At 40.5% G+C, this 24,691-nt stretch overlaps 2 protein-coding genes across 6 annotated transcripts in view; both read left to right on the forward strand.

Annotated features, from left to right (window-relative positions):
- The window catches only part of LOC132367093 (zinc-regulated GTPase metalloprotein activator 1A), a 51,118-nt gene extending 40,221 nt beyond the window's left edge, over window positions 1–10,897 (forward strand). For 4 of the 5 annotated variants that reach the window (XM_059924850.1, XM_059924851.1, XM_059924852.1 and 1 more), the window contains 4 exons: window positions 5,883–5,951; window positions 6,054–6,119; window positions 8,244–8,373; window positions 8,896–10,897. In XM_059924850.1, coding sequence (XP_059780833.1) covers window positions 5,883–5,951; window positions 6,054–6,119; window positions 8,244–8,373; window positions 8,896–9,002 — 372 coding nt within the window. In that variant the 3' untranslated portion in view covers window positions 9,003–10,897. The remainder of the gene's footprint in view (window positions 1–5,882; window positions 5,952–6,053; window positions 6,120–8,243; window positions 8,374–8,895) is intronic. The other variant, XM_059924853.1, reaches the window with a different exon arrangement.
- A 6,339-nt stretch (window positions 10,898–17,236) lies between these two features.
- Window positions 17,237–18,604, forward strand: LOC132367092 (forkhead box protein D4-like 1). Its single transcript, XM_059924849.1, has one exon. The coding sequence runs from the start codon at window positions 17,237–17,239 to the stop codon at window positions 18,602–18,604; it is 1,368 nt and encodes a 455-aa protein (XP_059780832.1).
- Window positions 18,605–24,691: the final 6,087 nt, after the last annotated feature.

Raw genomic sequence — 24,691 nt, forward strand, 5'->3', positions numbered from 1 at the left:
TAAATATTGAAGATGCTAGGAACAAAGAAAGTATATTTTCACTGTAACCATCTTTCTTTTAAGCAAGTTGTGGATGGTGGAGCTTAAGGGTAACTTCTTAAAACACGGTGAAAAAGGGGCATATGAGTGAGCAGTGTGCCTGGCATTCTTTCCTTTATCTTGAGACTGTTACTTATTTTTTGAGTCATTAATTGTAATAGGGCCAAGATAATAGCATACTTGTTCATTTGTCTTCATTTTGGCTCATATTTATGGAAACTATACTACCATGTTTGTGGCATTTTTCTCTGAGAAACTTTTAATAGAATATGCATCTTCATTTATCTATTTTATTGAAGTGTAATTGACCTACAGTGTCATTACAGAATAAGATATTACTAGTTTCAGGTGTACAATGTAATGATTCAGTATTTTTATACATTACGAAATGATCACCATGGTAAGTCTAGTTACCATCTGTCACCATACAAAGTTGCTTCACTATTATTGACTATATTCCCTCTGCTGTACATTACATCCCCGTGACTTATTTATTTTACAATTTGGAAGTTTGTATCTCTTAGTCTCCTTCACCTGTTTTGCCTGTCCCTTTGCCCCTTCCCTTTGGCAGCTACCAGTTTGTTCTCTGTTATCCATGAGTCTGTTTCTGTTTTGCTATGTATGCTTGTTTGTTTTGCTTTTTAGTTTCTACATATAAGTGAAATCATAAGATATTTGTCTTTCTCTGTGTGATTTATTTTACTTAGCATAATACTTCTAGGCCCATCCATACTGTCACAAATGGCAAGATTTCAGTCTTTTTATGGCTGAGTAATAGTCCATTGTGTGTATACATACACACACACACATACACACACACACAACACATACCACATCTTCTTTATGCATTCATCAATCGGTGAACACTTAGGTTGTTTCCATATCTTGGCTATTGTAAATACATAATGCTTCAATGAACATTGGGGGGGCATATATATTTTCAAATTAGTGTTTTCATTTTCTTTGGATAAATACCCAGAAGTGGAATTGTTGGATTGTATGGTAGTCCTATTTTTAATTTTTTGAGGAAGCTTCATTATTGTTTTCCATAGTGGCTATACCAATTTTCATTCCTACCAACAGTGCATGAGAGTTCCCTTTTCTCTACATCTCCACCAACACTTATTATTTGTTGTCTTTTTGAGAATAGCCATTTTGACAGGTGTGAGGTCATATCTCATTGTGGTTGATTTGCTTTTCCCTGATGCTTTGTGATATTGAGCATCTTTTCATGTGTCTGTTGGCCATCTGTATGTCTTGGAAAAATGTCTGTTCATATCTTCTGCCCATTTTTTAATCAGATTGTTTGGGTTTTTTGTGATACTGAATTGTGTGATTTCATTGTATATTTTGGATATTAATCATGTAATAGACAAATCAGTTGCAAATATCTTCTCCCATTCAGTAGGTTGCCTTTTCATTTTACTGATGGTTTCGTTTGCTGTGCAAAAACTTTTTGGTTTGATGTAGTCACAGTAGTTTATTTTTGCTTTAGTTGCTCTTATCTGAGGAAACAGATCCAAGAAAATATTGCTAAGACCTATGTCAGAGTGTAGTGCTTCTGTTTTCTTCTAGGGGTTTTTTGGTTTCAGTTCTTACATTTAAGTCTTTAATCCATTTCAAGTGTATTTTTTATACGGTTTAAGAAAGTGGTCTAGTTTCATTCTTTTCCATGTAGCTGTCCTGTTTTCCTAGTACCATTTACTGAAGAGACTGTCTTTTCCTCATTGTATATTCTTGCCTCCTTTGTCGTAGATTAATTGACCACATGAGTGTGGGTTGATTTCTGGTCTCGGTATCCTATTTCAATGATCTGTGTGTCTGTTTATGTGCCAGTACCATACGGTTTAGATTACTATAGCTTTATAGTGTAGTTTGAAATCAAGGAGTGTGATACCTCCATCTTTGTTCTTTCTCAAGATTGCTTTGGCTTTTTGGGTCTTTTCTGGTTCTATACAAATTTTAGGATCATTTGTTCTAGTTTTGTAAAAAAATGCCAAGGGTATTTTGATAGGGATTGCATTGAATCTGTAGGTTGCTTTGGGTGGTATGGACATTTTAACAACATTAATTCTTGTAATCTGTGAGCATAGTATATCTTACTTATCTTTCAAATGAGTGAATGAGAGAAGTTACAAGTCCCTAGAGGTAGAATTTTTAGAAAAATTCTTTATGATACTCAGTATTAGTCATAAAGAAGAAGTTGAAGCACATCACATTCTTCTAGGTGAAGGACATCATACTAAGAGTCATAAGGAGTAGAAGGTGAAGAATATGTAGTATTTACTTTCAAGAACCTTTATCATGGCCATTATCTATACCCACAGTATCTTGAATGTACCCCTGTTGTGGCATTTATAATGTCTTGTAGTTTGGGTTGAAGTGCTTTTCCCTTACGGTAGTCTATAAATTCCTAAATATACATTCCTCATTGCTTAGCACAGGATGTGGTATATGGTGGGTGCTCAGTGAAGAATGAAAAGCTGTGACTCTCAAATGGAGATGTAGGTCAGAATCACTTGTGGGCTTTTAAAAAATATTGGACATTCAGTGGTCCCCATCTCTCACATCTCCAGGAGTAGACCTTGGGTATGTGCAAATTAATGTGTATGTATATTTTTAACATTTTATTATGGAAATTTTCAAAGATATACAAAAGTAGAGAGAATATTAAAATGAATCAATCCCCTGTGCAGAGGACCCAGTTGCAATGGCTTTTACCATTTTGCCGATTTTATTTTATCCATCTTCCTAACATTTCTTTTGCTGGAGTGTTTTAAAAAAAATTTTAATAGAAAATTTCAAGCATAAATAAAAGTGGAATAGTATAATGAACCTGCAAATACCCATCACCTTTGCTGGTATGTATTAAAGCAAATCCCAGACATTACGTTATTTCACCAGTAAATAGGGCATGTCTATTTTTTTTAAAAAAGCTCTGCAGGAGAGTCTGATGCACTTTCCTGCTTTAGATGTATAAACATAGGGCAGAGTATAATATAATATTGCAGACCAAGGACTATGGGTTTCAGAAGCATGAACAGTCTCGTTTGGTTTAGTGGATCTGAAGCTTCATGAAAGATAGTTTTTTCTTTTTTCTTTTTTTTTTAACATACAGTAAAGCATACAAGTTTTTAGAGTACAAGTCAATGTATCTTTACTTACATTTGTGCCTATATAGCTGTCCATATGTACACATGAACACATATCTCTGTAATTCTCACTCAGATCAAGATAAAGATTTCCAAAACTGTTAAGAGAGTTCCCTTGTGTCCCTTCCCAGTTGGTAACCCTTCTTCTTCCAAAGATGTAACTGCTATTCTGATTTATACACCAAAAAGTAGCCTTAAACTAGGAGGTTTTTTGTTTTTTGTATTTTTTTAGACTGGAAGAAATAAGGGAAAGAGCAATCCAGACCTTTAAAAGTGGGAAAGTGACAGTGCTCTAGAAGAGCAGTATTCTAGTGCAGAAGTCCTGATGGATGCTCGGTATTGGAATCCTGACCTCAGGTATTAGGCTTTGATTTGCCAGACAAAGAGAACTCATGCTCTGCTATTGGACAGTGTCCGGTGAGCTGGATTGGAGTGTGGAGTCAGGAGACCAAGCAGGAAGATATTGCAGAAGTCCAGATACCCTGTGATGAGGGCCTGATCCATGCTGGTTACAGTGAGAATGGAAATGGTATAAAACGAGCACAGGTAGGCTTGCATGAATAGCCTTAGTAACTGATGGTGAGCAGTAAGGAGAGAGAGAAGTGATGGGAAACAAGCCTAGATTGACAAGAGGAACCTAGAAATAGGGAAATTTAGAAGGCAAACTGATTTGGATGAAAACACCAAATATTTAGCTATGTACCTGATGGCAGGAGATCACAGCAGAGGTGATACAAGGAAAGAGGAGCAGAGGAGTGGAGTGTGGAGACAGAGGTTTCGTGTTTAAGCATGATAGTGGGCTTAGTTTTCCAGATGAAAAAATGTATAGAAATTATTGCATATTAGTTATTGTTTGCAAAAGAGTAGAAAACTGAGGGAAATAACCTGGTAGGTTAAAGAAAAAACAGACCAAACTACAAAAATTTGGGAGTTACTCCTAAATTTTATTTTAGGGGCAGTACCTTATTTTGCTTCAGTTTTCTGAATTATTGCCTCAGGTTTCTGCTTCTTTCTGTGTCTGGGGAAAGGAGAGTTAATTTTAGGTTGAAAATAAAAATTTTAGGTTCAAAAAGAAGTCTGAAATGGGTATTACCTAGGACATATTATGTATGTCATTACAGTTTTATCACTGAGTGATGTTTAATGCACTTCTCTGTTTTTCATGGATTTCTTGGTCATCCTGATAAAGAAGACCTGGGTTTGGAAGGTGGTAAGGTAGATGAGAAAACCCAGGTGGCATTCTATGTATACTTATTAGTAGAGCCAGTTGTGAACTATGCGTTGTGACCCTTATCTTCTGCACTGGGCATTTATGGGTTTCATCTTCTTTAGGGTTTGTCTAATATGAGAAGAGTTTATTGGTACAGAAAAACATCTAGTTCTAAAAGTATCTCTCCCTCCTTGAGCCCCATGATGCATTGTCTTAATTTTTTAAACCATTTTTAAAATTTCACATTGGAGTTAATTGTACCCCTTAGAGATATTGTCATATCTCTAACTTGGCAAAAGCAAAAATCATTCCTGATACAAAATTCTTTAAGCTAAGAATAAGACAATATTGAGTCCTATACTGAGACATTCCCAACATTAAAAGCCAAGTTATCCAACTTGAATAAAATACATTTTAAGCATTTTTGAAAGTTGAATTACTACTGTCTTTTGAAACTGACAAGTTATGTTTCATTTGGCAACCTTTTGCTGTATATTTTGATATGCTATATGACTTGCTATACATTTTGTATGGATTTTTAAGTATTATTTGTTAAGATATGTGGTTCTAGACAGTTATGCAAAGCTGTGCATTAGTGTGTTCGTCCTGCCTGTTTTAAAGCTTGGTTTCAGCATGTTGTTATCCAAGGTGGTGTTTGTGCTTTTATTGTGTTATGCTTAGCCCTTGTGTATTTTTATCATTAATTTTGAAATTTTGGGTTACTGTGGCAAACGGAGGTTTGGATTTTAATTATGTGCTCAGCTAGAGGAAATCTTAAGCTTCTGATTCCTTAGAGTGGACAGTGAGAGGTTTATCAAGATCAGGAGGAAAATAAATCTCAGAGTTAACATTCTATAAATGTTGATGTCAACCTTCTAAAACCAAAGATGACATTATATTATCATTCTCATCTCTAGGAACTCTTCTTCCCTTGGTACATGTTTGGTCAGAGATAAACTGAATCTTTTAATTTATATTTATTTTTCCCAGAAAATGTTTGCATTTGAGTTTTATTCCTTGCACTGGGTAGTTTATTTTTTCTGAGCCTCATCTTCCCCAATTTATAAAGTGGAAATAATTCTCTTAATCCACAGGATTGTTGTCATGGGTAAATGAAAAGATGAAATAAAGTGACCCAGGCAAAAGTACCTCGTTCATTACATAGTTGATACGCTCTCTATATTACCCTCCCTCTTAGTGCTGAGAATCTTGTAAAGAATGAATTAAACAATGAGTATCCTTTCATCAGAGTTTCTCTGTGTAAATACTAAGCCATTGAGTAACTCTGCAGAATATAGAACATGGAGTTGCTGATACCAAAAATCAGCAAATATAGTGAAAAAGATATACCTAATATAGTTGTTAAGGCAACACAAATGTCCATGAATGTTTCCTTACTTTTCATCTTAAAACTTGTGATTTAAAAAAATATTTTGACGTTACTATAAAAAAATCATTATTGACTATCTCTTGATTTACAGAGTATTGTTACAGTCACATTCGAAGTACCAGGAAATGCAAAGGAAGAAAGTCTAAATGTCTATATTCAGGTGAATGCAATTTTAACTGATTAATGATTTATCAGTTGTTTTGCTATGTAGTTGTTCCTATGAGCAGTGGTTGATCTTATTAAAATATGTCACTTGATACAGAATCTTCTGTGGGAAAAGAATGTGAGAAACAGGGATGACGACTGCATGGAGGTCATACGACTAAAGGTGCAGTACATAGCTTACAGTTTTATACTTTTGGACAAAGTCCCTTTCTTTGCTGTTACACAAAACCATATTTAGTCTTAAACGCAAGGACTAGTTTTAGTCCAAATAACCTTTGTCTGTTTTCGTTTTTCCTTATTTCCATTTCTGAAAAGAAGCTTTGGAAGTCATTGCATAAAGCATGATTTATTTGCACAGCTTCATTGAGTGTTGCAGCTAAAACAACCTGTGTGCTTTGAAACGTTACCCCCTGCTCTCTACTGCCAGGTGCTCTGAGCAGTTATCTGGCTAATGAGCTTGACTTGTTAAAACTCTCCTCCCCTTGGCACACAGCTTGGTCAGTCAGAGAAAACTGAAAGTTTTCTTGTGTTGATTTTTCTAAGAGAGCTTCTTTAACAGAGGAGTAATATTAGAAATCTTGCTGCAGCTGAACCTTATGTTTCTTGATGAATTTAGCAGACACTAAACATTTGTTATACTGTGAGACAGAGTTACAAAGGACTAGAAGAATTCTTGCTCTGTGTTTGGAAATCCATTCATATTACTTGATATTTGGGTATTATGTCACAAAAGGTGTTTTTTCCAGGGAGCAGTGGGTTCTAGGCTGTGTGCTTAACCAATCAACAGCCATTTGAGTGTCTACTCCTGTGTTTCCAGAAGTGTGCATAAGGTTTTATTATTACTGTTTATTATCATTACTGTTAGTAGCTAGATTCTCTGGCTAGCAGCCGACTTCCTAGGGTCACTAGAATGACCGGGAAACTATTTTGGTTTAGATTTCTTCACTCCCTGTGCTGGTTCCACCTGGGATTGGCGCTGCAGAGCAGCAGAGCTGAATCCTAGTCTATTCCCCAGTCGTTCCCCCGCAGAGGAACTCAGCCAGATCCTGCTGCTTCTATATGACTGTGTCCCCACCTACATTCTGTGATCCGAATTGGAAGATCATATTTCATTCTGTAACTGCTTTTATCCCCTAGTACTGAATGGGGGGTGGTTACCTAGAAAAGCAACCATTTGGGCGTTTATACTAATGCAGCAACGAGACCTCTGTATAGAGTTCAGTGGCTCATCTCGCACCATCCCAGTCTGGATTTTGTCCTTCGTGTATGACAGTTGTTCTGCAGCTGTCCTCCTTGATTCTTCTTTTGGCCTTCCTCTCATCACAGCAACGCTGGGACATCTGAGGCACCACAGCCTTTCTCTTCATAGACTTCCTTCTCTTTGCTGTTACAAAGTATTATACTAGTCTGAAAATAATCAACATGTTTAAACTGTTAACTCTAATAACAGCTGACACTTCCAAGTCTTTATACAAGTATAAAATCGATGCTTAGGTAATTCTCTCCATGGAGTTTGTTGTTACATATTAAAACTCAGATTTGAAAAGCAGAAAACAAAACTCTGCACAAGAAAAGAAAACTGGAGGAACATGTACCCCAAATACATGAATACATCAAAAATTATGTGGTGGGAATGACAGTGGTTTGTCTCTTACTATTTTTCAATATATATATTATTTTTATAATAAATATGTATAACAAACATTATTTCAGAGAAATTATTTCATCCCCATAGGCCAGTTCATCAGATAACTTGTTCCTCATTTCTGCAAATCAATTTTAAATGAATTTTATTCAGATAAATATAATAGTTTTTCTTTTCCTTTATTTCATCATTATCTACTCCATTTATTACAACCCATTCAAAAACAGATTATCACCAAAATCCTTTAACTTCTCAAATTTTCCCACTAAAACTGTAAAACAAGTATAAAATCCTTAAAAGTAGAATAACTGGTAGAATTTGAGATATAACATGTTTTATCATTTGGTTGTTTCAGTTTTCATTGTGGTAATACTGAACAAACATCCTAATTACGTATATTAATTTTATCATTAGAAATAGGGATTGTTTTAAAAAAAATGTGCGCAGAAGCCTTTTTTAAAAATTGGAGGATTTAGGAAAGCCTTTAATGCACAAATAACTGGAATTAAGTAATTTTAACAGCATCTCCTTTATGAGTTTGTATTTTAAAAAGAAATGGCAATGATTAATCCATTAACATTGATGCTCGATTTCTGCTTTTAAATTCAAACTGTGGCTGATTGCTCATTCTCCTCTGAGCAGGGGCTGGTGTCGCTCAAAGACAAACCACAACAAGTGATTGTCCAGGGTGTCCATGAGCTGTATGATCTGGAGGAGACATCAGTGAGCTGGGAAGACGACAGTAAGAGAACAAATCGATTGGTCCTTATTGGTAAGTGACAAACAGTTAACTTTTTTTTAAATTGAAGTATAGTTGATTTACAATGTTGTGTTATTTTCAGGTGTACAGCCAAGTGATTTAATTATACATACATATATATCTGTTTTTTTCAGATTCTTTTTCCTTATAGACAGTTAAATTTCTAAAGCAAAAAAGAGAGAGAGAGAGAAAGGGATATAATGTGCTACGTAAGTAGTACTAACCAGTCTGTAAATCTGATTGGTTAATCTGGATAAGCTTGTGGTTAATGTATTTGTCTTAATTATGAGATAACATCATAAGAACTTGTTAAGCCTTTTACTCTTCTTCAAATAATTTTAGAAAAGTGATTAATCCAACTGCCAACTTGGTTCTAAGGGACTTAATTAGAAAGTTAAGGAAAGAATCATTAATTACTATTGTTTTTATAAATTTCTGAAGATCATGAAGCATTTAATGATCTGGACTTAATAGGTAAACTGTGTCATTTTAATAAGCATCATATACTCATACCATATTTTGTTCTGTTTGCAGGCAGGAATTTAGATAAGGATATTCTTAAACAACTATTTATAGCTACTGTGACTGAGACAGAAAAGCAATGGACAACACGTTTCAAAGAAGATCAAGTTTGTCCATAACACTAGAAGCATCACCAAAAGGATTGGATGATAAAATTGGGACTAAGTTTCCTATTGGATGTATTTCAAGCATCTATTCTTTGCATTACTTCTCTTATGAATTCCAATGTAAACTTTAAAATAGTATTTATTTTATAGAATACATACAATATAGTAAATCAGTATTATAAAACATTTGATATTCATACAATAAAATACACTGTCCTCTGACTTTTTTTTGTGGACAGATGATTCATAAACATATCTTTCAGAATTGGCTTTGGAGTTTACATATGCTGAATTTCTCACCCATGGAAGTTGTAATAATAATAATGGGAAAACTTACTTCAACATTGTCATTTTCCCTTAGAACTTCAGCTGATTGCGTGGATGTAATTTTATTGTTAATAACAAAAATTTTTAAAAACAATGTCACCATTTTTATTAAAGGAAATAAAGGGTTTACAGTGGTAGAGACTTAAGAGTGGAAGAAACCTAAATCAAAGAAATTAATTGAAACTTTCTCTTATTCTTAGATTCTAAGCCTTACTGGTAGTCAGTGTAATGGAACTTCAGCCATTCACTTTGTAATATATTTCAAAGATTTCAATTGTAGAGCTTTTAATTTTAGAGTAGATTTTAGTTTTAAAGTAGATTTTACTACTGGTATTAAATTCATCTTGTTTTTTTTTAACTTCTTTATTTTTCAATATAAACTAAAAAGTGACAAGGTATAAAACTTCAGATGTAACTGCATTTAACTTTTGATAATTTAACAATCTTTATATAAATGGTAGGTGTGTAAGTATACAATGTATTACTTTTCTCTTCTTCCTGCTAAAGGCCAGGTCAGCTTAACTATATTCAAATTGTAAGAGAAAGGCATTAAACGGAATTTAAAGAAGAGTTAATGGTTGTTAAATATCAGAAGGCTGTCAGAATGGCTTTTGGAATATTTTTTCAGAATTTTAAGTCAAAATTACATCTCTGTATCTTGAATGGTTCCAGTAGTTGGAGGCAGGCTAATTAATTAGATTATCTATCTCCCTTCCCCTGTGTTCTGTACCTTTTTAATATAACTTCTCTATGTTCATCCATTTGCCTCCTGAATCTATTCTCTTAATTTGTGGCTGAGAGAATACGCTTATTTTGTGGCAGCCAATTGCCTGATAAAAGTCAGCTGATTTTTGAGTCAGATCTTTAATTCCAGGGCTTTAGTTCCAGCTCTGCTGCTTCTTGGCTGTATAATCTTGGGCAAAGTATTTTCTCTGAGATTAGTTTTCTTACTTTTAAAGTGGACAGTGATAATATCAAACGTTCAAGCTTGTTGTAAGGGTTAAATAGGTTTGTAATGCACCCAGCTGAGCTCCTGGCCCACAACAGAGCATAGATAAATGTTTTCTCCTTCCTAACAATTTCAGTTTGTTTTATAATTAATGTAGTCACAATAATACTTCATAATGTTCATTGGCAAATAATAAGTATTTAGATTCATCTGTTCTAGGCCATGAGAAAGGGCTTATAATTAATGGTACTGTTGTGGGAGAAGTGTTTGAAGTAATATTAATCTAAACTCTTAAAAATCTGTTTTAAACTGATAAATATTTGGTTTTTTCTTTATAATGTATTAATCTTTAAATATTTTTCTTTACAAAAGTATTGCATGACTACATTTGTGTTGTAAAATGCAAGCATTACAGATGAAGTCAGTCTCTCCTGACCTTTCTCTTTCAGTCACTGTCACTTCTGGGTAAGCAGTGTTGTCAGTTTAATGTCTATCCTTTTAGATGTTTCTTTTCACTTATGCACACATTATGGTTTACATTGTTTCCCAAAGTGAATTATTTTCCAATAATAAAGCTATAATTTAAGGAATTTCTTCGGAAGACTTACAAACTTGCCATAAATATCCTTAAGGAAAGATTTTTATAATGTGTGTTTTAAATAAAAAAAATCATTCTTTACATATTATAATACAGTTTGCTCTTTTAAAAAAACTACTAATCTTAGATCTTTCTGTGACAATGCATATAAATATGTCTTTAACTGCTGGACAGAAATTCATAGTATAGCATAGAATACATTTCTTTAAAAAAACATTCATTGAGAGCTTCCAAGTTTGCCCAGTATTAGTGCTGGGGCTGAAACTGCACATGATGGTTAAAAGCCAGGTTTGTATTGCTTACATTCTAGTGGAGGGACATAAATAAGTGAGAAAATACAAGGTGCCTGAAGAAGGCTGATAAAAGTCAAAACTGACTTTAGAATGAGTGGGCATGAAAAGCCTCTCTGAGGAGAAGTGGCTTTTTTTTTTTGGTGGGGTGGGGCTGTTTTAGAACTTTTTGATAATCCCAATGTCACAAAGATCTTTCCTATGTTTTCTTTTAGAAACCTAATAATTTTAGCTCTTAACATTTAGCATCATGATCCATTTCAAGTTAATTGTTTCATCGTTATGTCTTGAAAACTCTTTTGCCCTTTGAATAAGCTTTTTGTACCTTTGCTGAAAATCACGTGGCATGTGTGTGTGTCTTCATGGACATTATTTTCATTCATCTGTCCTTATGGCACTACCACACTGTCCTGATAACTTTAGCCTTAGAGTAAGTTTTGAAATTAGGTAGTGTAAATATTCCAATCTTGTTTATCTTTTTCAGAGTTGTTACAGCTATTTTAGGTATTTTTGTTTTCAATATAAATTTTATCATTAACTTGTCAGTTTCTTCAAAAAGACTGCTAGGATTTTAACTGAATTGAATTCAATCTATAGTACAATTTGGTGAAAATTGTCATTTTTTAAAAAACTTTATTTCTTATTGAGGTGACATTAGCTTTTAACATTGTATAAGTTTCATGTATACAACATTATATTTTTACTTCTGTATACACTACAGTGTGCTCACCACCAAAAATTTTGTTTCCATCCTTCTCCATACAGTTTAGTTTCCTTCCCCTTCCCCTCTGGTAACCATTGCTCTACTCTCTGTATCCACGTGTTTTTGTTTGGTTTGTTTTGCTCATTTATTTATTTTGTTAGTTTGTTTTTTATATTCCACATATGAGTGAAGTCCTACAGTATTTGTCTTTCTCTAACTTATTTCACTTAGCATAATGAACCTCAAGTTTCATCCAGGTTGCCAGAGGTGGCTTTTAAGTTGAGAACAGAGTTAAAAGGAGTCATTGATGCAAAGTCAGGGAGAAGATTCTACACAGAGGGAGCAAGTATTGGAGAGGGCCTTTAGGTGGGAACCAGTATAGTGTGCTGGAAGACCAGGAGGAAGGCAAGCGTGGTGGAAGGTTCGAAAGCCAGGGTAGGAGGTGGGATTGGAGTTGTGAGCCAGGGCTGGGCTTTTTGCTTACAGGACAGAGCAAAATATTTGGATTATTCTGAAAGCCCTGGGAAGTGGCTGAAGGGTTTTGAGCTGGACAAGTGATGTGGTTGTGATCACTGTGGCAGATGAACTAGTTGTTTCCTGTTTTTGAAATTGCAGACAGTGCTGCAGTGAACATCATTATGTGTGCCTCTTTGTTTTTATGTGAGAATGTTTCTCTGGAAGAGATATGTAAGGGTGGAATCACTGGCTTCCAGGATATGCACATTTAAAGTTCTTAATAGATACTGATAAATTGCCTTCCCAAATGGCTGTACCTTCTTGCCGTAAAACAGGAGTGTATGAAAGTACCCTTTTTTCCAAACCTAGCTAACACATTTTAACCTTTGCCATTCTGGATGGAATGGCATCTCACTGTTTTAATTTAGATTTTTTTTTTACTGTATTTTTATGTTATTTATAAGTTCTTTTGAATATGCATTGCCCCGTTCTTTGTTCTTATTTTTCCCAAAATGAAGTATTTTTCAGTGATCAGAGACCTTACTGGTTTAATCTGTACTTCAGAGGGGTTTGGAACCTCCAATAGATATCCTCAAGAGAAGATTTTATTTTTATAATGGAAATCACTAACAAATAAATAACATGGGCCATTATTCTGCTAACCATAGAAAATTTTCAGGGTATTATGATTATGGTAATGATGATAATCAAGGTTTAGGCATAGTTCATCTGTAACTTTATAGTTTACTGAGTAATATAGGATAAATTACTAAATCTCTCTAAACCTTTGCTTCCTTATTCATAAAATTCAGATAAAATGCAAATCTCTTTGAATTGTTCCAGGGATTAAATTTAAAGTACCCTGACTATAGAGTTTCAGTAAATGTAAATTCTCCTTTTCCAGCAAGACTTGATAATATATTCAAGCTTCTGCACAGCTTCTTAAATGATTCTTTCCTAGGCTTTTCCAGCTTTTAGTGAAAGGGGCAAGAACATTAGTACTGAGTTTAAGATAGCTGTAGGAAGGGTCAGCCCAGGGGGTGAGGGAAGACCAGGGATTGAAAGGGTCTCTAATTCCTAATAGATGATGAAGTTTGAAGGGAATTATCAACAAAATAAAGCTAAAAGGCTTTTAAACATTTGTGGGCTTGGTTGCTTGCTACAAATTGAATAAATGTCTCCTTTGGATTAGTAATGTAGGTGGAAAATTATATTTTTAGATTTCTTTGAAAGGACTTTCCCAGTTCTAGAAATGCCATACATTGTGGAGGTGATACTGAAAGAAGTGAATTCTGTCTCTGAATGTCTAGCAACTTGCCCTACTTTGATGAGAAAGAAGAACTAGACTTTTTTCTCAGAATTAGTCTTAATATTAGAATCAACTTATTTAAAATTAGAATCAACTTGTTTGATAACTGAATTGCCTTTAATTTTCAGAGCGAAATGGAGAGAAATCAGACATCCTCTTTTCTGTCCAGTAGTTTAGAGAGGTTGGGTTTTCAAAGTGGGATGGATGGTGTTTATGACCCCCTGATAGATTTGTTCAGGAAAAAAAAAACCTATTCAGTGTTAGGAAAGAAGTAATCTCCAAATGTTACTGAGTGCCCACTATGCACTGGACCCCATGTTAAATGTTTCAGTGTTTCATGAGCACAAAGTAACACAACACTAAAGAATTAATCAGGTGGGACAGAAAGAGTCCCCCCACCCTTTTTTTCCTTAAGGAATTACTTGCCATAATTTGGAGTATCTCCAAAGAACTCAACTTAGTTTTTCTTGATACAGCTATTTATTTTTACATTGATATATTTTGTACATTAATTTTATTTAGATATAATTAGCAAAAAAATTTACCCTTTAAAGTATACAATTCATGGCTTTAGTATATCCACAGGTAGTGGCAACCAGTACCACTATCTATCAGTAATTCTGGAACATTTTCATAGCTCTTAAACTCTGTATCCATTAGCAGTTAATCCCCATTTCCTCCTGCCCCTGTTCCCCAGAAGCCACTTGTCTACTTTCTGTCTCTAGATTTGCCTATTTGGACTCCTTTCACCTACCATAATGTTTTCAAGGCTCATCCATGTTGTTGCATGTATCAGCATTTTGTTTCTTTTTATTGCTGAATAAAATTCTATTTATATACCACATTTTGTTCATCTACTCATCAGTTGATGGACATTTGAGTTTCTACTTTTTGGCTACTAGGCCTTTTTTCTCCTGTTTAATTTTTTAATAAAATATAATTTTCAGAACAGTTTTACATTTACAGAAAAATGGAGCAGAGCAGACAGTAGAAGGGAATTCCCATATCCATCCACCCTCCTCCACCACCCCCGCCCATGACTACATGGGTAGTCATGTCTTCCACTTTTATCACCTCATATCAAGGGTACATACTATCAACCTGATTTATGACTGTTGATGTTGCCATTGATTACCTGACACCTGGCTGAAACCTTTGTCAGGTTTCTCCACGGTAACTTATTCCCCCTCCCCCCACTTCATATGGTTCTCTTTGGAAGGAAGTCATTGTGCATTGCCCACAGTAAGAGACTGGGGGGGGGGTTATGCTCTACCTCCTAGAGGGTGGAATATCTACATAATTTATTTGGAAGTTTTCTGCAAGGGAGATTTGCCTCTTTCCCCCATGTATTAATTTACTCAGTCATCTATTTTTTATCAGTATAGACACATGAATATACTTTGGTTAATAATCTAATACTATATTTTGATGCTCTAATTGCCCCAGCTTTGGCCGTTGGCAGCTCTTTCTTGTCTCCCAGTGCCCTCTTTGACATACTTCCATCATTGGGGGTTGTTTTGCAGTTGTTTTTTTTTTTTTTTAGTGCCCTTACTTTTCTCCTTTCATTTTTAAATAACCCAAATCCCCATAGAAGTTGACTGTAGGAAAACTAACAATGCTCCCTTTCCCAGGTAATCGGATTCCTATGCTGTTGGAAGAAATGTGCCTTACCTACAGGGGGTTGAGGGGGAGGCATCTGGGAATCTAAGGCTGAATAAGACACCTGTCCCAGCCCTCCTGAAGCTTAGTTTAATAGGTCACACAAGTAGTAATTGGTTAATTTGGGATTCAAACACAAATCTGTGAGGCTCGAAAACTTCTGTTATTTGTTCTACTTCAAACTACATACAACTGAGAAGCCTTAGAGGGTAAACACCTGAGAAATAGAGGATAAGACTTTAAAAAGACTTGTAAGAAAGCTGTTTTCAAAATTTTATCCTGAAGAAAACTAACTCCTTTAAGCTATTTTTTGTTATATTAGCCGGCTTTCTGATTTCTCACTGAAAATTTGTTGTCATTTTACAAACTCTAATAGAAGATTTACTATGTAACAATCAATGGCATAATATTTTTATGCTGAATTTTTATTAGATGCCACCTCAAATTCTTTTCACAAGTAGGTAGGTATTAAATTATGAGTATATACTGTTAGTATTTTATCATAGGATACCTAGTGATATAACACATTAAATTATATTGCACTGCACTGCTGCTTTATTCTCTGAACTAATTTAACTGAAGCCAATCTAAAAATCATGTTACTTCCAAGGATGTCCAGTGACTTAAACAGAGCGTCTCTGTCATCTTGTTCTTCTCCAGTGTGAGAAAGGAATGATGACCTGGTGAATTAGTTTAAGACACTGAAACTGCAGCCCTTTTTTGCCTCCTATAAGTTTCAAGATTAGAATTTATTATTATAGTAAAAAGTGCTTCATGTTGGCTTTTTTTTAAAGAAGGAAGAAGGGAGAGAGAGAAAGATGGAGTCTCAGACTGGGTGTATACTTTGGAGTTGTTGGGCCATTTTTGTGAAAAGGATATTTCAAACTGGGTTTGTACTGGTTAGTATGCAGCAAAATCAATTTAGCTGGTCATGGCCATTAAAGAAGAAATGAAAGAATATCAGTGATCACTTATTTTATGAAACTCATTTTAGTTATATAAGTCTATGCAAGATCGTGGTATAAAATTTACTTCATACTGAGGTTAAATGTTCAAAGAAGTTGAGAATCACTGCTGGAAGGGGACTTCTCTGTAGCCCTCCTGCTTTCCCTCCACCTTGAACTTCCACAACCTCATGATAGGACATTTCAGTCTTTTCTGAAAACTTGAGTCAGGGAAAACATTTTGGGAAGCTGAGGTAGGGGGTAGTAGGGACAAGGCCACACCCTCTCACGCTCCACTCTGAGCTCGGGAATGTAGTAAGAACATTAAAAATATTTCAGCTCCTCATTCTGGGTGGAGGACACAATCCACCAGTGAAAGTGGGTAACTAACCAGCTATGAAACACAAAAACATATTTACTGTTACACATTCTTTTACAGTCAAACACCGTACATATTTCAACGCCTTCTCCCAGCTCCTATTTTTATCCTTCAGGAGAGAGGCCTGAATGTGGAGGTGGCCTTAGATTGTCAGGTACACATTTTCCTACCCCCTTTTTCATTTGCGCGGTTTTCAAAGTGCATTAACAGAGCCTATGCAACTCCTGGCGCAATTGGCTGGCTGAGCCTGAGGAGTGAAGCACCTTCCTTGCTGGCTGGTGCGTGTAAGGAGGGGGCAGCTGAAGGCTCTTGCCGCGTCGGGTAATGCTCAAAGGACCCCTCATCACTGGACTGCGTCGGGAGGAAGGAAGAGCGCTCTGAGGTAGGGCAAGAAAGGGTATAAAGGGGGACGGGGGAGTCCACCACACAAGGACTCAGAAGAAGCTTCAATAAAAGGCAAAGTGCATCTTCGCCGGATGGTGTAGGAAAGGAGGAGAAATCGGCAGCAGAAGAACACCACCTAAAAGGGTAACCTCGAGCGTCTCTGCTTCTTGGAACACTCTTAACACAGGCTTCCAGCCCAGCCCACCCAGAGCCGCCACCTCCCCGGCCTCTGCAGGACCTGCTCCTTCATGAACTTGCCAAGAGCTGAGCGACTTCGCTCCACACCTCCGCGCAGCCTCCGGGGCTCCGATAGGGAAGACGGTGCGATCGATATCCTGGGAGAGGAGGAAGATGAAGGAGAGGAGGAGGAAGAGGAAGACGAGGAACCGGAGGGAAGCCAGCGCCTTCTAGAGCAGCTGCACCAGCCGGAGCCGCAGAGGGCGCGGCGCGGCGCGGGCGCGGGTGCGCTTCCCGGAGAGCGCACCGAGAGCGGCGGCGGCGGCCCAAGCGACTCCTCCGAGTTTGGCCCCAAGTTCGGGGCACCGACGGGGTCTACGGCGGCCTCTGCGGGCACCCCGCAGCCGGCGAAGCCCCCCTACTCATACATCGCGCTCATCACCATGGCCATTCTGCAGAGCCCACACAAGCGCCTCACGCTCAGCGGCATCTGCGCCTTCATCAGTGGCCGCTTCCCTTACTACCGCCGCAAGTTCCCCGCCTGGCAGAACAGCATCCGCCACAACCTCTCGCTCAACGACTGCTTCGTCAAAATCCCCCGGGAGCCGGGACACCCTGGCAAGGGCAACTACTGGAGCCTGGACCCCGCCTCCCAGGACATGTTCGACAACGGCAGCTTCCTTCGGCGCAGGAAGCGCTTCAAGCGCCACCACCCGCCTCCGGGAGCCCACCTGCACCACCCCTTCCCCCTGCCCGCTGCGCCCGCCGCCCTGCATGCCCCCTACCCGGGCATGCTGCTCGGACCCCCGGCCCCGCCGCAGCCTGTCCCGGGGGCCTATCCCGCCTCCACTCCCGGGAGCCGCCCGTGCGCGCTGCTGCATCCTCATCCCCTCCGCTACCTGCTGCTCTCTGCCCCGGCCGTAGGCAGCGTAGCTGAGGCGCCCAGGAAAGCGCAAGGCGCGGATCTGGGGACCCCCGGCGCCCTTCCGGCGCTGCTGCCCACGCTAGGCTCCCAGCCTTGGGAGGAGGGCAAGGGGCCGGCGTCGCGGCCGGCAGGCGGATGCACCTCCTTCAGCATCGAGAGTATCCTGCAAGGGGTCCGGGGAGCTGGTACAGGCGCCGCGCAGAGTCTGCCCCCGACCCCGTGGGGTTACTGCCACCTGCTGCAGCGCCCGTCGTGCCTGTTGCATCCTCAGGCCGCTGCCCCCTTGCTCCACGTCTCCGCCGCCGCCGCCGCATCCGCTGCCCGGACGATTTTGCAGCAGCAGCAGCAGCAGCAGGACTCTGCCAGCGGCTGCGCTCCCAGCAAGGGCGCTCTGCTGGGCCGGCACCTGTCCGCCACCGCGGCGCTCCTGGGGTGTCAGCCTGGAGTAGAGGGCTCCAGGCTGACGTCGCTGGTCGCCCTTTCGGGCGGAGAGGGGACCTCACCGGCCTTTTGAATAGCACCCACACCTGCCTGACTCCTTGGGGCGGACAGGGAGCCAACCTGGAGGGCGGAGCCGCCCGGGGTCACGCTCTCCTCGCCGCCTGCCCTGGCGCACTCCACCTTTCACAGCCGGGACCAAGAGTGTGTATCTGCATCCTACAGCGGAGCAACCACTAATTTCGGTTCGCTGCGAAATACTTACAAAGGAAAAGTTGGTTATTGTTCCCTTAAGACAACCTGAACGTAAATGTTCGATGGCGTCAGCGTCGAACATTTCTTTTCCAGCCTCCAGTCGTGACTTCCAAGGCTTTTCCGATTTGCACATTTCCAGAGGAACTATGAACGTGAGTGGGGCATTTTGTTCTGTTATTAAAAGAAAAAGAAAATAAATCGTCCAATGCACAACGTTTCCCCCGTCTTCACTCCCTAGAAACTGCAAGTATTATTCCCAAATCCAGCGCAGAATCCTTGTGCCCTTTTTGTCTTCCTGAAATCGATGTGTAATATGAGTAGAATTTTAATTTCAGAGGATTTATTTCTGATCTGTATGTCTGATGTGCCATCTTCCGTGGAGAGGTGTTAAAATTAAACCTAACTATATGGACTAAATAAAGTGCTAAATCACTACACAACATTGTTTATTTTATATTTTATATTACTTCACCTTCTAAATGGAACTTATTTTAAAACTTAGTTTTTTCCTCCCAGTTAAACAATTTAATTTTACAATTCATATTCATTATAGACGTCAGAAACAATCCATTTTCAAAATGGTTTTTAAAACTTCCGAATATTTGAAGTTGAAAAAATTCTGTCTTTTAAAATATGGGATTTAGTATGTATGAAATCTATAAGTGAAAAATAATTAGAGGTCATCTAAATATATTCTCCATTTATTTTCCATCTTTCTAAAGCGTTGATTTTTCTCCTGAATAAGTTGAAGGGCGGTATGACATGAATCTTAGATGTAGTGGCCAAAGTTTATTCGGGAAAAATAAAAGGCAATTTAAAAAATTAGAAATGTCAAAACTAGGGCCCAGAGAAAATGGAAATATCAAATGAAGCACTCGGATCCCGGACATTTGCAATTTAAAAAACTCCCAGGTCAGGTACCTTCTAGGAACTTCTATTCCCTTTCTTTAGAACAGAAGGAACTTTCTCTCTCTTTCAAAAAAATTTCTGAAAGGACTTTGCGACCAGAAAGGTTTCACTGTATTCGGTTTCAGGTGACTGGGTGGGAGGCAAACAAGAAGAAAATGTCCATCAAGAAATACTCCCGCCAGAGAAAGCAAATTTCTAGAGACCCTGCAGCTCTCAAGGTCCTGACCAGGGCTCACGTTTCAAAAGAACTGTATTCCGCACGGGTTTGGAGGAAGTCCCCCCCCGTGAGTGTAAGAAGCTCGTTCCCCCTCATCTACTCTTCAGCCCCAGTTTTGAATTTCTCATTCCAGGAGGGAGGGAACATATAGGGACACACATTTTTACAGCCGTTTAATTGGCCCATTTTTACTCCAGCTTCTCATCTCCATCCCATCACTCGGAACTTCTGCCTACGACCCCCACTGACTCCTGGCTTGCAGTAGTTCGTTCCGAGGGTGTTCTGGAAAGTTCCCAAGCCCAACCCTTGGTAGCCGCCATTCTCGAGCTTCCGATTCAATTGCCCTCCGCTGCACCTGCAGCCTTCGCCCGCAGGGCAAGCACCACCGGTTGACTACGTCGGCCCCTATCCTCGGCTTGCAGGCGATCCTCCAAACCCCCTCCATCCCCTTCATCCCCCTCTCCCTCCTTAGGCTTTGCCAAATCGTGAACTCAGTCTGTCTCGCCCTCATCACCTCAGCTTTAAGATCCTTTTAGCAAATTCTGCGGGGTGGGGCTCACCTAAGAGTTTGGAAACAAGGGAGAATATAAAGGGAGCCTATTTCATGCCAACAACACACCCGTTCACATTCCAATTTCCTCTTGCCCTTTGTGGGGAAACGCTCCAGGCCTACATTCGTTCATTTATTCGATCAACAAACGTCCGAGCTCCGGGTGCAGCCGCGGATGAGCCCAGAGCCGACCCTGAGGCTCTCCCGCGCGCCCTGCAGGAGACGTCGTTTACTTCCTTCCCTTGGCCCCAGGCCAGACCAGCGGAGCCACGAACGTGGGTGACTGCGGGCCGGATCCCGGCCCAAGCCGGCCCCTAAGCTCCTAATTATTACCGAATGAAACCATACCGAACGATCAATGTTCAAGAAAAATATCGATTCCGTCGAAGAGTAAATTAAACGTTCTTCTCCTAGCGCACGTGGCGCTCGGGTCCACCTGCACGAAGCGCCGCGACCGCGCGGAGAGCTCCGGCCTTCACTGGGGCTCGCCGACCGGACCGGCGCCTTGTGCAGCTGCTACTACTACGGGGCCGGGCTAGCGCGTTCCGGCCGGCCTTGTGGCGGCGCAGCCGCCGGGGCAGGAGCGGCCCGCGGCGGGAATGGGCCGAGGGCGCGTGGTGCTCGGCACGGTGAGCAGGCCGGGTCGCGTCCTGTACCGCGCCGAGCTCGAGGCCGCAGCTCTGGTTCCCAGGCCTGGCCCTGGGGGTTCGGAGTAAGGGCGTCAGGGCGCCTTCCGGTCCGGGGCTTCTGTCCGCCCCGCGGCTGGCCTCGGCCCAAGGCTTGGACAAGAACGCGTGTCCATTTTAAGCCCCCGCGTGCGCGGCGCTTCCGAGTTACGCAAAGGACTAGAGGATCAGGGGTCGTCTCCTACCCTCGGGATCGTCTTCCTGAGGCCGGGTTGACTGGAAGCGTCCAGAGCTGCCTGAGTAGTGGAGCCTAAGGGCTGGAGCGGAGTGCGAAAGAGCTGCGAGGCACAGACAGGCCGGGCGAGGGCAGAAGGAGAAACAAGGAAAAGTGACTCTCCCTCAGGTCCAGCCCGCTAATAATAACACTAATAATAGTAACAGTAGCGGCTAATCCTTATCTCCTGCTCCCTGTCAGCGGGGCAATGGATTCCCCTTTAACCCTCCCAGCACCCAATGAAGAAGACACTATGGAATCTCCATTACACAGATAAGAAATTTGCGCTTTAGAGAAATTAAGAAACTCGCCCACGGACCTTGGGCGGTGGCACCGGGCTCTGTCGGGTTTCCCAACCACTAGCCCCGTGGGCGTCAGCAACCTTCTTAGGCCTGGGCTTCCAGTGGGTCGCCGAGGCTCAGGCAGGAAGAGGGCCGCGATCCCAGATCGTACATCCGGGATCCGGGATCCCGGATCCCGGATCCGGCCCCGCGCGCCAGGAAGCGCGTTTCTCTCCGCAAAACCCGGACGCCCCAAGGCCGCGCACGGTCATATCCGTAGCCCAGGGCCCCGGCTCCGCTCTGCGTTTCCCTAGGAAGCGCCTGAGCGGAGCGACGGGAAGGTCACGGCCGGCCCGGCCCTGGCAAGTGCCCCGGCCCTCGCCAAACTCGAGGACTTCGCTTAACCCAAGGTCGCCCGTGAGGAGTCAGCGGAGTCCTGAGAGTGAGTTTTTCCTCCCCAGCAGGACTTTCGCTCTTTCCCCTCATGGTCGCCAGCAGCCCAGGCACCCCTGCGCGTAGGCGTCGGCGGTACCACGAACCCCGACCGCCTGCAGGCCCAGCGCCGCTGCCTCCTCGCTGCCGCCCGCCCTTGGCGGTGGAGGTGGGCTCCCTCCTGCCCCGCGCAGCCCCGCCCAGCCACAGTTCCTCTCCGGAATATGGACCCTGCGCTCCGCTTCGCGCCCCGTGAGGGCACTGGATCCAGGCAGCGCGAAAGGGGCCCTGATGTGCCCAGGTTGTTGGGCGCCACCGGCCTGGGGAGAGGCGAGGGAGGAGTGGGGGACGCCGGACTGAGGAAGGACCAGCCCTCTGGTCGGAAGGTCCCGGCCGGCAGGAATTGGAGTGCAGGTGGGGACCCTGGCAGAGAAGGAGGGAGAGCGTCTGTGGGTCGGGCGGACTGGAGTCCCCCGAGGTGGTCGAAGGCTGCAAGCCTGGGTGCTTGTCAGTGGCCTGCACGCCCCGCGCAGGTGCGATCTGGCACCGGCGGTGACATGACTTTCGCCCCGTTCCTGCGTACGTCGGCTGTATGGTCCTTGCGTATTCAGCGGAGTGTAGCGAATGATTCGGGAACCTCTCTCATCTCCTGTCTGCCTAAACCAGACACCCCCTCTCTTTCATTTTGACTTGGCTGCAATAACAGACAGCAGAAAATCTAGAGAAACAGCAGACGCTAGGATAAATAGAATCAAAACGATGATAAGATTTAACTAAGGCTGGGGGAGGGAGGTAGAGCGAATTTTGTTTTCTAAGAATTTGCACCCGTCCTTCACATTTTATAGTGTGGGGAACTCCTAGCTCTCATTCCCCCCAGCCCTTAGGAAGAATGTTCAGAAATGTCTTCCCACGTTAACATATTATTCCAGTCTAAACTGTAATCCTACTCTAATTGCTAATGTCACCTTCTTGTAATTTCTACAAAAATTGGTTAGTCTTTATGGCCTAATTTTCATATCAGCACTGAAATTATTCTCTGGTTTAAACATTCATTGATGTCATATACATCACTAGGTGCAAAGAACTTAAAGAGGTTTTATCTATTAATACCAAAATTTGCCCCCCCCAAATAAAAACCCAGGAAAATTAGGTGAAGGAAAAGAAAAAGGCTTTGAAGACCCAGTGTGAAAATCAGTTTAACACCGGTTTCTTGCTGCTCAGCTACCTTAACATAATCAAGATTTATATGTTAAAATGAATGCTTATAAAAGAAGTACTTGGTTATAAACTTCCTTTACTTGTTTGTCCTTAGAATGCAGGGGTATGCTCATTGAAATCAGTAATTAAGACTATTTGGGGATAGTTATGATTTATTCAGCCAGTGAAGCAGTTTCTATTCCCAATTCCAGGCAAAGAGAACAATGAGATTAAATTAAGCATGAGAGAATTCCTTTTCTTCAGATACTGTCATTTTGCTACCTATATCTATGTTTGTATTCAAAACCATGCTTATGACCATTAGTTCTTAGAATTAAGGTGACTATATTATTGTTATTCAAGGTATCTGTTGTATAAGAGACATTGTGCTATATTTCAAGCAGTGATTATTTTTTCCTTTATTAAAAAGTTTACTATAATGGAAACTTCCAAACATATATACAGGTAAAGAGATTAATATAATTAACCTCTGTGTACCCCTTGGTTAGGCCAATCTTGTTTCATCTTTACCCTCTGACAGTCCTCTCCCACTGGATTATTTTGAATCAAATCCCAGATATCTTATCATTCCATCCACAAATATTTTTGAACATTTCTCTAAAAGATAAGAATTCCATTGATGTAACTACAATATCACCACACCTAAGTAATCACCACACCTAAGTAATTCATTAATAGGATCAATTTATCCAGGCTATACTTAAATATTCTCAGTTCTCTCAAAACTGTTTTTGATTAGTTGGCTTGTTTGAATTAAGATGAAAATAAGGGGTACACATTATATTTGGTTGATATAGTCTCTTATAGTCTCTTCCTTTTAGGTTTCATCAATCCTTTTTTTAAAATTGTATTTTTGTTTTTGTTGAAGAAACTGGACTATCTTCAAGAATTTGGCTTTTTTTTAACATCTTTATTGAAGTATAATTGCTTTACAATGGTGTGTTAGCTTCTGCTCTATAACAACGTGAATCAGCCATACATATACCTACATCCCCATATCTCCTCCCTCTTGTGTCTCCCTCCCCCCCTCCGTAACCCACCCCTCTAGGTGGAAGAATTTGACTTTCTTGATCTTGTGGTTACAGGCAATATTTTTATGATATTTAAAGATATTATCAGGGATAAGATAATTTATTTAGACTTTTGAATACTAGCAAATATTGATAATAATATTGTTTGTAGAGGGGCAGGGCTTAGTTAAGATACCTTTAAGAGTCAACTGTTGAGAAAATATTATATTATTAGGGTAAGCATGGATCTGGGAAAGCTTTGTAATTTTTCCTAAATGTAAAGATCACATTTTCTTACAACTTAAAAAATGAGATTATTTCCCGTGTAGCTATAGAAATATAAAATTACCAATCAAATACTTCATCTAAAAATTTGAATCTAGTCTTATTT

Source organism: Balaenoptera ricei, chromosome 6 (genome assembly GCF_028023285.1).
Source record: "Balaenoptera ricei isolate mBalRic1 chromosome 6, mBalRic1.hap2, whole genome shotgun sequence".
Classification (NCBI taxonomy): Eukaryota; Metazoa; Chordata; class Mammalia; order Artiodactyla; family Balaenopteridae; genus Balaenoptera; species Balaenoptera ricei.